Source organism: Monodon monoceros, unplaced genomic scaffold (genome assembly GCF_005190385.1).
Source record: "Monodon monoceros isolate NGI ecotype Baffin Bay Population unplaced genomic scaffold, NGI_Narwhal_1 Super_Scaffold_2, whole genome shotgun sequence".
Classification (NCBI taxonomy): domain Eukaryota; kingdom Metazoa; phylum Chordata; class Mammalia; order Artiodactyla; family Monodontidae; genus Monodon; species Monodon monoceros.
The window spans coordinates 56,557,242-56,569,847 of record NW_021703776.1 but is presented as its reverse complement, the minus strand read 5'-3'; the positions used below and the strand labels follow the sequence as shown (position 1 = coordinate 56,569,847).

Below are 12,606 nucleotides of genomic sequence, written 5' to 3'. Positions count from 1 at the left end.
CTTCCCGCTGGAGCCAGATGCATAGTTGTCGTGGAAAAGCCGGCTAACAATGGGCCGGGGTCCGGGGTCCGTGGGCGCGGACTCCGAGCTGGGCTTTGGGAGGGGGGCGAGGGCCTGAGGGAAGTGGGGGGAGGAGAGGTGGACAGAGGAGAGACAGGGAGGAGGAGAGGGGAGAAGAAGGAAAAAAAGAGGAAAAGAGGGAAAGACAGACAGACGGGAAGGAAAACAGAGACAGACCAGTTCTGAGATCCAGGAACTGGTTTATGGCGGAGGAGGAAAAGGGAAATAAAAGGGAGGAACCCCCCAAAAGAATCCTTCTCTCTCTTTCTGTCCCCCCCCCGCCCCCGCCCTTTCCTCTCTCTGTCTCATCTCCCCTCTCCCTCTGCTTCTTCCTCCTGCCTCAGCAGAACTTATGTGGTTGGGATGCTGGGCCCTCGGGTGTCAAAACTTTAAGATTAATGGATTACTTTGTTAATGACTGCAGGCGTCAGACTGAGGTGCTTAAATGATTTGTGAGGTGCGAGGCGTCTTCCCGACAGTCCCAAACAATGCGCGGAGTGTGCGGGGGAGGCAGAGGGCAGCTGCCGCCGGGACCGGCTGCAGGGCTCACCACTCGCACGCACTCACACACTCACACACACTGCCAGGCGCACACACCAGATCCGTGCTGGTCAGGAGGCAGGCAGGCACCCTCGCCCCCACGCACTCCCAGGCATCCCTAACCCACACCCACATATAGGTATTTTTGCCCTGAAAAAAGTGTAAATAAAGCCTCGCTGGCCCCCAATGAGGCGTTCCTTCCCGACTTTTTTGGATCAATCAAACAGACAGTGGCTTCTTTTGATTAAAGCCCAAATTGTCATTGGGCAGAAGCAATCATGTGACAGCCAATTCGGTCCAATTTCAACCTTGTCTCCATGAATTCAATAGTTTAATAGTAGCGCGGTCCCCATACGGCTGTAATCAGTGAATTAGAAAAAAAACACCCCAGCAGCGATCTTCTATGATAGATTTTTTTTTTCCCTCCGCGCTCGCCTTTTTCCTGGGCCTTGCCCCCCCAAAGCCCCTCCAGAAGAGGGAACTTTTTCTCCGAGGGGGCTCCAAGGAGAAGGCCATGAATTACGAATTTGAGCGAGAGATTGGTTTTATCAATAGCCAGCCGTCGCTCGCTGAGTGCCTGACATCTTTTCCCCCTGTCGCTGATACATTTCAAAGTTCATCAATCAAGACCTCGACGCTTTCACACTCGACACTGATTCCTCCTCCTTTTGAGCAGACCATTCCCAGCCTGAACCCGGGCAGTCACCCTCGCCACGGCGCTGGCGGCCGCCCCAAGCCGAGCCCCGCGGGCAGCCGCGGCAGCCCAGTGCCCGCCGGCGCCCTGCAGCCGCCCGAGTACCCCTGGATGAAGGAGAAGAAGGCGGCCAAGAAAACCGCGCTGCCGCCCGCCTCGGCCGCTGCCGCCACCGGCCCTGCCTGCCTCAGCCACAAAGGTCAGTCCAAAGACTTGGCCCCAGGTCCCCGGACCCTCTTCCCCTTCTGGGCTGCCCCGAGAGCGGTTATGGGGGGAGGGGAGCGTGGGCTGGGAGAGAAGGGGGAGAGAGAGAGATGCTTGGCTGCTTTCCCTTCCCCTGTGGGCTCAGGAGTGGGTTTGATGTTGAGAAAAGGGATCCTGCGTTCCGCATTGATTATATATATATATATATATATATTTTAAGAAGGGGGTGGGGGAACTTTCCCTAACTTGTGTAATGTGGGATGATTTATTTGAGTTGGAACTGACCTCCTCTTGTCTAGTTGTCCTAGAGTTTGGCTTTTTGACAGTAATGAAGAGTGATAGATCGCTCTTGCTCAGCTAAGCAGCTGATGCATTCATTATAAATTGTGGTGTGGCTAATATAAAGTTTGCTCCCGGATGGAGAGGTTGGGGGGAGCTACAGGCAAGAATTTGATGGAGGTGGAAGAGATGGGGTCTCCCCGGGCTGGGCTCCCAGGAAAGGCAGCACAATAGCTTTACTGCATCTAGGGGCGGCCATTTTGTTGCAGTTGATCTTTTCTGCTATATTTATTCTCCAGTGGAATAACCCCGCTTGGACCCCTCCACCTCCAACTGTGCGTGTGTCTCTTGTTGGTTTCCCTTTCCGCAGAATCCCTGGAAATCGCCGATGGCAGCGGCGGGGGCTCCCGGCGCCTGAGAACTGCTTACACCAACACGCAGCTTTTAGAGCTGGAAAAAGAATTTCATTTCAACAAGTACCTTTGCAGACCCCGAAGGGTGGAAATTGCAGCGCTGCTGGATTTGACTGAGAGACAAGTGAAAGTGTGGTTTCAGAACCGGAGGATGAAGCACAAGAGGCAGACCCAGTGCAAGGAGAACCAAAACAGCGAAGGAAAATGTAAAAGCCTCGAAGACTCTGAGAAAGTGGAGGAGGACGAGGAAGAGAAGTCGCTCTTTGAGCAAGCCCTCAGCGTCTCCGGGGCCCTTCTGGAGAGGGAAGGTTACACTTTTCAGCAAAATGCCCTCTCTCAGCAGCAGGCTCCCAATGGACACAATGGTGACTCCCAAAGTTTCCCAGTTTCGCCTTTAACCAGCAATGAAAAAAATCTGAAACATTTTCAGCACCAGTCACCCACTGTTCCTAACTGCTTGTCAACAATGGGCCAGAACTGTGGCTCTGGCCTAAACAATGACAGTCCCGAGGCCCTCGAGGTCCCCTCTTTGCAGGACTTTAACGTTTTTTCCACAGATTCCTGCCTGCAGCTTTCAGACGCAGTCTCGCCCAGTTTGCCGGGTTCCCTCGACAGTCCTGTAGATATTTCAGCTGACAGCTTTGACTTTTTTACAGACACACTCACCACAATCGACTTGCAGCATCTGAATTACTAAAAACATTAAAGCAAAACAAAGCATCACAAAACAAAAACCCCTTTGACCGGGTGGTTTTGCCTTCCTTTATTCTGAGAGTTAATTTTTATTTTATTTTCTTCTTGACTTACCCTCTCCCTCCTTTAAATGTTGAAGATTTTTCTGTTTAGTGATTCCCTTAACCCAGTTACAGAGCCATCTTTTTCAGATTATTTTGGAGTTTTAGTTGTTTAAAATCTAATCCAACAACCCTCTATGTGATTTCCTGAAAGCAATATATGAGGCCTGCAAGAAAGTGATCATATAATTGTATCTTCACTTTCTTTTTATTTTTGTATTACATTAGAATGCATTGTCATGCGTATTTTTGGTAGAATAAATTCTCCTTTGCTATAAGTAGCTTTCTTATTTTTTTTCCTCCCCCTCTTTCTCAAGGCTCATAACAGTTTCTTTTTCCTCTTTTAGTCTAACTTGGTAAATAAAATTCTGGTCACAATCCATTTTCTTTTTCAATTTTAATATATTTATTAAATGGGCATGTTCAAAGTCTTCAATAGACAGCAACAAAAAAAGAAAGCCAGAAAATGGTTAGGGCTTCTGAGAAGTGTGGTTTTTTTGTTTTTTAAGGGAATGGATTAGGTTTTTCAATGTAGAGATTCAAGCCATAGATTTAAATTGGTAATAGAAACAGGACTGGGCAGCCTCAGAGTTGGGCCAAGCCCAAGCTTTTGAAAGTGGAGAAATAAAGTGCCTACAGAAACCTCCAACTCCAGGAAGGAGGAACATGGAGTTTCTTTAACAAGCTACCAGTCTCCAGGTCAATAACTAAGTTATCAAGAATTCATTTATTTATACACATTTGTTTCAAACATTTACATTCCAAACCCCTCCCCCACAAATCCCCAAACATTTTCAGTGTGGTTGATTAGTCTCCCAGCTGTTGATGGGTCCAGGCAAACAGACCTAAAACAGAAAAACAAAAATAAAACAAAACAATGGTTACTAGCTGGAAAATGCACTTCAGAAAGGGTTTTTTTTTTTTTTTTTTGCAATCCTCTGGTTCAGTCATTCTAGGATTCTTTTCTTTTTTGTTCAGGGTCATAAAAATCAATATTTCATTCTTAAATCTGTTTACATGGCAAATAATGGATCATTAAAGCTTTGAAGTCAGGTTAGCAAGATGAGATTTAAAGTGGAGTGTTTCTACCCCCCAGGTTATAAATTAACCCAGTTTCTAGAGAGAGAGAAAAAGCACTTTAAATGAAATATCAATAAAATGTGAACTAGGGATGTTACTGGGTTGTTCTGATTTTTTCTCCCTTCTTATGTCTCCCCATGTTTATTTTTCCCTTACTGAGCTCTGTTCCGATGGCTACTTACCGTGAGAAAAGGCAGCGAGTAAGCAACATGTGTGGGGGGCGGGTTGATTTAAGAACCCGGCTCTTAATAGCAAAGGCTTGGAAGTTATGAGGAAATCGCGATCCTTCTCCCCGGGTTTGCTGCCTACCCTCCCCCACCCTTTTGCCCCCTAAATCCCGGCAGCGGCGGAGGCGAGTGGGGACCCGGGCAAGTCTCCTGCCCCAGGCGCGGAGCGGAGCAGGCGGCCCGGCCGAGGCCAGGGTTTAGCCGCTGCTGTTTGCGATTCATCCTACGCTCATAAATCAAACGCTTTCTATGAATGAGAATGTCATCAAAGAGATCAATTGCAGGAACACATGCACAAATAAAAATCCTCTTACGTATTTGCCGGGAATCCCCGTCCGAAAGCATTAAGTTAGAAGGCGTTTAGTCATAATTCATTTTTATTGCTCTTTTAAAACAACAGCTTGGCTGAGCCGCGGATGCCATGAACAGCTCGGGGCCTCGGCGGCGTTTTGTCTCCTCCTCGCTCCTTCCCTTTCTACTACTAGAAGAGCCCTGAAAGAGGCGCTTTGAGCTCAACAAGCCGCTTGCAAGGGATCATTTAAATAGTGACCGAGCTCGCCTTTCACGCACTCTCCTGGGGCGTTTAAAGAGACTTTAGCTCGCGTCGTGGGGCTCTGGCCTACTTGCCCCGAGGACCTAGGGTCTCCCACTCGGCGAAATGAGCCCTAGGATTTCGTGGTGGTGAAGGAACCAAGCTACGGAAGCCTGCGGGACCGAGGCCAGAGGAGGCTGCCTTTGTGAGCCGCACCGGGAGAGCGGCGCTCTGGGCGACCAGCCGGGGCGGAGTCGGCTCGACCTCGAGAGCCCGGCCAGCCCGGAGCAGCGCGCGGAGGCGGGTCGGTCGCGGCCCGTGTGCAGCGGCCCTGTGTGCTGGCGCAAGCTTGTGATCCCAAGAAAAACACTCCACCCACGATGGCCGGGAAAAAGGCCCGGAGGGAGGAAGAGAGGTGGAGGGAGAGGAGCCCAGAGGCGGAGAACTAGCAGAGGAAGGAGAGCGGTTGCAGACTGGGGTGGCTTTGTGGCGCGAGCCCTGCTGCCGAGGGGGTCGTGCAGACCCGAGCCGAGGAGGCCAACAAAGGGACAGGAATGAGGCAAGGGGGAGAACGTACCGACGAGCTTCGGCTGTGAGAGCAGATCGTCCTCAGTGCCAGGCCAGACCCCCTAAGGTCCTGCCTCCTCCCCCACAGGAGCCCCTTCTCCCCCCACCCCCCCGCCACTGGCTGGAGGCCTGGCGCTCCCAAGGAAGCCACCTCCAGGAGGGCCTCCTTGCCTTTTCCCTTCTCCCGGATGAGGTTCCCCAGGTGCTGAAACTGGGGCAGGAGTGACCTTTCCTGGTTCCCTCTTAACCATGATTGGGGATGGGTCGCAGGTCACAGGAAAATACCCTTTCAAAAGGAAATGTTTAGGAAAAATGTTCCTTTGCTACTGAGGGAATCTACAGTCAAATGTCTGCCAGTTTTCCCTCTTGGGGAGACAGGTTAGGAGGGAACTTCTATACGTGAAGAACAGAACACAGAAACCTGAAAGGCTGACTAACACATTTGAAATGTGCCTGCCTCAAGAAAAACTTCCTTCTTTTAACTGGGGAGGGAAAGCTAGAGAGGAGTGGGAACCCCAAATCCACATACAATCCTCAGATAAATTTGATCTGTCGGATTCCGATGTGGTGAACATGGTCAGAATAAAGCTACACAGCATTGGCTGCAAAGCTTCTGGATGATGTCTGGATTTCTTTTACCCAAGAATGCATCAATTCTTGGCCTCTGTTTGGCCTTTTCTCTCTACAAGCTAAGGGTTCACACGAAACCTAATAGTAAACAGCAGTTAACAACCCCGTCGGCATCGGGGTAGGACGAGGGTGATGGAGAACAGGACCCCTGTCCTGGGATGACGCTCAGATTTGCACGTGTCTCTCTAGGGAAAGACTTGAAGGTTCACACAAGGAACTACGCAGTCAGTTGTTGGGGAAGGAGGAAATGTCCCGTCCACCATCAGCCATCTGTCCCCCGCCCCTCCCACCTGCCAGCCCCCCACCCCCACTTCAGCTGTGCAGTAGAATGGGGGGGTGGATAAAGGAAGCTCTACCACTCCTAACATCTCCCTTCAGAAAACGAGAAACGTTGCGGGGAGTGGGGGGGGAGAGTCCATCGTAGTTTGCGGTAGCCGTGGTCTCGCCCTTTGAGGCCCCGGTCGGATCACGCAGGCTCCTGGGTCCTAGGGAGCCGGCAGATGGCCTGCAGCGCAGGGCCCGGCCCCCAGGCTTGCCACGTCCGCTAGCGTCATCTCTCTCCCCCCGCCTCCTACCCCTCAAAATCCACCGGCGGAGTTGCTACGGATCCCGTAGGGCTCCCAGAGCAAGCTGAGTGGGGAGGAGAAAGGGGCGGAGAACGAGGAGAGAGGGAGGGCGAAGAGCTGGGCCACCCCTGGTCTTGGCCAGCAAGCCTAGCTCCCAAGGCTCACCCACTCCCGGGCGTCGAATTACATACAAAAGCTCCACGTTGCCACGCCAATAGCCGACGGGGGGGGGGGAGGGAGGGGGAGGAGGAAAGGAGGCTTCAAGACCCTCCTTGGAGAAGGGAAGTTTCCTTTTTTGCCCTCGTCCCCTCCACGCCCACTCGGGTTCCTCCCAGCCAGCTCTCTGCGTACTTCCCTCTCCATCCCGAGCTTAGAGAGCTGGTGGCCCAGCCTCGACCTACGCCACCGTTCTCGGCACTCCTCGAGGCACCGCAGAAGGCACTGAACGGAAAGCGCCCGGGGAGCAACCCTTCCAATTCCTTGCGTTCCGGGCTCGGCCAGTGTGCTAGTGGCGGCCCAGCGAGCTCCCGCCCACTGATTCCCGACCCGAGAGATCGAGGAGCCCTCCTCGCTTCTCACCTCTTGCCAATTCATCTTTCTGTGCGCGGTGGGGAAGGGGGCGGTGACGGGGGATGCCTTCCAGCCCCCACTTCCCGGAGGGGGGGGGAGATCGGAGTCAGCGCTCGCAGAAAGCAGCCTCTGCTCCCCTTCGCCCCAGCGCTCCGAATCTGCCCCGGCAGCTGCCGCAGCTGCTGCTGCCGCCCGGGCTGCCTGGGGGGGCGACTGCGCGTCACCTAGACTGAGGAGCGCTGGGGATTTAAATGCCACTGAAATGGTGATCCATCACCGCAGGAGCCAGCAAACTTTCGCAGCAAGCTCCGCCATTGGTTGATATAGTCACGTGCCCCTCCCCTAGCGCCCTCCGCCCTCCCGCCCCCCCTCTTGCGCACTGTACATTCATATCATTTTTCTTCTCCGGCCCCATGGAGGAAGTGAGAAAGTTGGCACGGTCACCCAGGGCTTCGCAGGACCCGGTCACTCAGTGACAGATGGACAATGCAAGAATGAGCTCCTTCCTGGAATACCCCATCCTCAGCGGTGGCGACTCGGGGACCTGCTCAGCGCGAGCCTACCCCTCCGACCATGGAATTACAACTTTCCAGTCGTGCGCGGTCAGTGCCAACAGCTGTGGCGGCGACGACCGCTTCCTAGTGGGCAGGGCGGTGCAGATCAGCCCGCCCCACCACCACCACCATCACCACCCCCAGCCGGCCACCTACCAGACTGCTGGGAACCTGGGGGTATCCTACTCCCACTCGAGTTGTGGTCCAAGCTACGGCGCGCAGAACTTCGGCGCGCCTTACAGCCCCTACGCGTTAAATCAGGAAGCAGAAGTAAGTGGTGGGTACCCCTCGTGCGCTCCCGCTGTTTACTCTGGAAATCTCTCATCTCCCATGGTCCAGCATCACCACCACCACCAGGGTTATGCCGGGGGCGCGGTGGGCTCGCCTCAGTACATTCACCACTCATATGGACAAGAGCACCAGAGCCTGGCCCTGGCCACGTATAATAACTCCTTGTCCCCTCTCCACGCCAGCCAAGAAGCCTGTCGCTCCCCTGCATCAGAGACATCTTCTCCAGCACAGACCTTTGACTGGATGAAAGTCAAAAGAAACCCTCCCAAAACAGGTCAGTCTTGCCATTCCATGAAAGCTCCTTGATGATTTTGGAAGGAGCTGGTATGCTTAGTTTCCAAGGAAAATTAATCATGTTTTTTTTTAAAGTTCTTGCTTCCCACCTGTGTTGTAGGGTGTGGGGAGGTTTACCCAGGTGCGTTGGGGCAAAGGAGCATCTGGGACTGCTGTATTTCCAAAGGGGCTGGGTTTTAGAGGTTTGGGAACTAGGAAGTGGGAAGTGGGTAGGTGTGTGTGTGGGGGGGGCGTCCTGTTAATATCTCCAGGCTCCATTAATCATGGTCTGACCATGCTAACGGTTGATTTCAGATTAACACTTTACACCTCATCACTCACCCTCCCAAGCCCAGTTTATGTTCAGAAATTCTTGATTCCTCTTTACCCGAAGGTTGCTCTGAAGCGTGTACGGAATCTCATATCGATTATAAAAATTTTTACCTTTTCCTCTCATCGCTTCCCACCTTGCCCCCAGGGAAAGTCGGAGAGTATGGCTACGTGGGTCAACCCAATGCGGTGCGTACCAACTTCACTACTAAACAGCTCACGGAGCTGGAGAAGGAGTTTCACTTCAACAAGTATTTGACGCGTGCCCGCAGGGTGGAGATTGCCGCATCCCTGCAGCTCAATGAGACCCAGGTGAAGATCTGGTTCCAGAACCGCCGAATGAAGCAGAAGAAACGAGAGAAGGAGGGCCTCTTGCCCATCTCTCCAGCTACTCCGACGGGAAGCGAGGAGAAGGCCGAGGAATCCTCAGAGAAGTCCAGCTCCTCACCCTGCGTTCCTTCCCCGGGGTCTTCTACCTCAGACACTCTACCTACCTCCCACTGAGGCCGCCCCGGCCCCACTCTGCAGCCCAGGCTACTCTCCTCCGGCTGGGACTTCTTACCCAAAGCACATTCTTAGCTTATCTTCCTCTCCATTTACAATCTTTCTCTTCCTTTCTGATCCTATCTGGGGAACTCCTGGCCAGGATAATGGGTTTCCAGAGAATTTTGGATTAGAAACTTGATGAGGGGGGAGGGGGTGTTAGCTCCGTAGCGCAGATTGAGTGCCAGCATCAATTTTCTGATGGCACCTAACACCCCTACTTTTAGGAGATTTCGACAGAACCTACTGTTCCTTTCAGATGCCCTTTGGAAAATAGTTTCCTCTGCCAGCCGAAACATGTCAGAGCGAGGCCTCTCATCTTTTATCTATCTGTATATTTACAGTTCTCCCCTACTTTGCCCTTAAAGTAGGCTAGAGAGAGAGAGAAGAGGGTCCCGGAGTTCATGAAGAACAGATACACTGTGAGAGTGTTTACACAATTAATTCATCCCTTAATTTAATTCAGTTTTATGTGTGTGAGTGTGCTGGTTGTAAATGCTTTGTCCTGAAAGATTTATCTTTATACAGATTTTCTAGAAATGTTTTGATTAAGTGATAAAACACAGTGGGCAAACTCTCAAAGCTGGTGCAACTTTATATGTGATTATAGGTTAAAGAATTAAAAGCTCTCCTTTAAAATCAATCAGATGCCTCAGATGGTAGCCTCAATTTGTTCCTTCAGTGAGTTAAGAAGGCCTGCAGAACACAAGGGTCAGAAACCTTGCTTCCTGTGCTAAGTCTCTCCCCATCCCCACTCCTTTCTTGTTTCTCTGGCCACACTCTATCTAAAATTTGTGCTGGATTATTCAGCGTCTAAATGTATTATTCAAACCAGCTTCTTCCTTCCACAGTTATCTTAGCTGGATATGATATATTTTCAGCTCAATTGTTAATGTGATGGATGGCACAATGAATGTATATTTTGTGTGATTCGTGAACAGTCTTTTGCATGTCGCACAATGTTTTGATGTCCCTGAAGTACCACACTGAGTTCTATCAGTTATCCTTTGTGATATTCCCCATTTCCTGTACAATCATGAACAGCTCAGAGATCCCGGAGTGATGTGATCCAGAGCAGAATTTACGGGTCTTAAGATGTCTGTAATAAATATATTCAGGTTTCTGATATGCTTATGCATCTGTGTATTTGGCTTGGCTACAATTTGCTGGTTCCTACAAAGTTGGCTCATTTCACATGGGGGAGAGAAGTGTGGTGTGTATTTTCAAAGAGGTGGGCCTTTTCTTGAAAAAAAAAAAGGAAAGGCTTTTCATTATGTAGCTGAAGTTTCCCCTGTGAGTGTAATTGCACCTAACGATGTCTATGTAATAGGTTGATTTTCTTTAAAATAGCAGCAGCTGCCTTCTTATAGTCAAAGCTCATTATGGAAAAAAATGAACGGTGAAGAAATTTATGAAGCAGATCTATTTTTGAAACAAACATGGATACTTCCTGGGTCAAGTGCTAACCTTTTCACCTCCAACTCAACGTTGACATATATATAAACAGAATCCCCTTCAAAAGCTGAAACTCTTCAGTCAGTCTTTCCTCACATCAATGAACCAAGAGCTAAGAGATTCACATTTAATTAGCTCCAGTATAAAGCTGTTTGAGGACGGGGCCCCCACCCCACCCCTCTTCCTTCTTTCTGGATTGTTGGACAGCGTACCAAAATATTCCACTCTTTAAATTGAGTGTGGTCTGTACTGAGTAAACCTTTGCATCCCTCCTCCAATTCCTCCTGTCAAGATCCACTCCTTCCTTCCACTTTTTAAACCCCTACTCCCATTTCCTTCTGGGTTACATATCTCATTCCCATCAGATTCAGCTTTGATTTCACAGCCACCATGGCTGTAATGGGTCTACCGCTCAATTTCCTTGCCACATAACCCAGAAAAACATTTTAATTTTCTCTGGGATCAATAGGTTCTTCCAGGTGAACTTGTGGAAGCCGCCCTGAAGTCTGTCCATATTCAAGTTGCTTCTGACCAATGCATGTGTCTGCTGGTCTCAAACAGAAGAAGCCAGCAAATCAGAAGTTCAAAGTGACTCTCCTAGACCTGTTACCACGTTCCCTTTACTTTCACACATTTTTGGAGGCTTTAATTTAACCCCAAGAGTAGAGCAGAAATTTTACGGCATCACAAACAAATACAGACATATGACTTCCGCTCCAAAGGGTGTTTTACAAAGGATGGGCTCGGGTTCAGGGTGGGTGGGTAGTGAGAAATCTTACAAAAACTTGTAATTTGCAGGCCTCCTAGAGCATCCTTGAGATTTCCTGTAGTTCCCTGTCAAAAAGAGTGAGCCGGGACTCTGCAGGCGCAGTTGCCGCGGCCATATCAAGGGCACCCAGTGCCCTCCCCTCAGCTCCTGGGTTCTGGGGTTGCTTCTAAAAGACTCAAGTGGATGGAGGAGAACTTCAAAGTCAGCCAACTCTTTCTTTCATTTCCCGCCTGGCCGTATACAGTATCTTTTGTTTATTAGTGTAAAGCCACACAGCGAAACAGATGGCTGGTTTCCAAATACTTTAATGTGTTAAAGTGTCATTTGCATGCCACTGCCGAGATTTCAATATCTAAAAGCAGGGCCAACCCGCTGGAATCCGGAGATTCCAATCTTCTAGGTGCTGGTTTTAACGCAGCTGAGAGAGAGGAGAATGATGAATTATGGCTAAACATCCCAAGCCTTCTCTAGGTCGTGGAATAAATCAATTAACAAGCAATGCATTTAGGAAACATTAATATACCTTTCAACAAGGAAAACATTTGTATCTTTTTAGTTGTCCCAATCGATTAACTCAAAGGCGCTTAACACATCCTATTTCAAGGTCTCTCTTTTTCTGTTTTGGTCTCTGAGGAGCACAGTTAGCTCCTTGAAAAATGACAGCCATGGTAACTGAAACGACAGAAGATGGAAAACAGAAAATAACATTTTATTGATAAATTTAAAAAGGACAGGAGTCTCAATTAGGGACTTGGGATAATCACAATATAAAATTCCAGTTTTCCAATGCTTTTTCCTCACTTCTCTCACCTTCATTCAAAGTACTCCAGAAATTTAGGGTGTCCCCAACTGAGGCTGAGTTGAAATTGTGCTGTGACTCTGAAGTCTGCTCTCGGCTTCACCTTTGAAAGTTTACTTTTGGAGGCTATTCAGATGTCCTGGTGTTTTCCTCTGGGGCAATCAGATTCAAACCGATCAATATTTACTCAGTCTGAAAGGGTTGTTGAAAAGCCTGCTAACAACAAACTGCTTAGCTGCTCACCCCTGTTTAATCTCAGGTTCACTGAAAGTTCAAGAAGAGATGAATGCAGTGATGGGTCACTTTAGAATGAGTCCCAGTGGTTTATCTGAGCTCTCTGCTAAAGGCAACAATTATAGTTCCATCCCTCTTTGGGAAAGGGTTAACTTGCCTATTATTCTTTTGCTAAACAGTGTTTACTAGAAACTTAAAACAC

The 12,606-nt window shown here is 49.8% G+C and overlaps 2 protein-coding genes and 1 long non-coding RNA gene across 4 annotated transcripts; 2 read left to right on the top strand and 1 right to left on the bottom strand.

Moving 5' to 3' along the window:
* The first annotated feature begins 892 nt into the window (after positions 1-892).
* Positions 893-2,918, top strand: HOXA2 (homeobox A2). The gene is made up of 2 exons (XM_029233131.1): positions 893-1,493; positions 2,148-2,918. The coding sequence occupies exons 1-2, from the start codon at positions 1,004-1,006 to the stop codon at positions 2,885-2,887; spliced, it is 1,230 nt and encodes a 409-aa protein (XP_029088964.1). The 5' UTR covers positions 893-1,003; the 3' UTR covers positions 2,888-2,918.
* A 774-nt stretch (positions 2,919-3,692) lies between these two features.
* On the bottom strand, positions 3,693-7,453 carry LOC114901435. Its single transcript, XR_003795129.1, has 2 exons — positions 7,166-7,453; positions 3,693-3,829 (listed from the first exon to the last, which is right to left on the bottom strand). It is a non-coding gene; the product is annotated as an uncharacterized LOC114901435 (long non-coding RNA).
* Positions 7,454-7,550: 97 nt separating this feature from the next.
* Positions 7,551-10,261, top strand: HOXA1 (homeobox A1). 2 transcript variants are annotated; one of them, XM_029233708.1, is made up of 3 exons: positions 7,581-7,980; positions 8,184-8,275; positions 8,753-10,261. In XM_029233708.1, the coding sequence occupies exons 1-2, from the start codon at positions 7,636-7,638 to the stop codon at positions 8,238-8,240; spliced, it is 402 nt and encodes a 133-aa protein (XP_029089541.1). In that variant the 5' UTR covers positions 7,581-7,635; the 3' UTR covers positions 8,241-8,275; positions 8,753-10,261. The 2 variants fall into 2 exon arrangements, with proteins under 2 accessions (XP_029089540.1, XP_029089541.1); XM_029233707.1 differs by having other exon boundaries at positions 7,551-8,275.
* Positions 10,262-12,606: the final 2,345 nt, after the last annotated feature.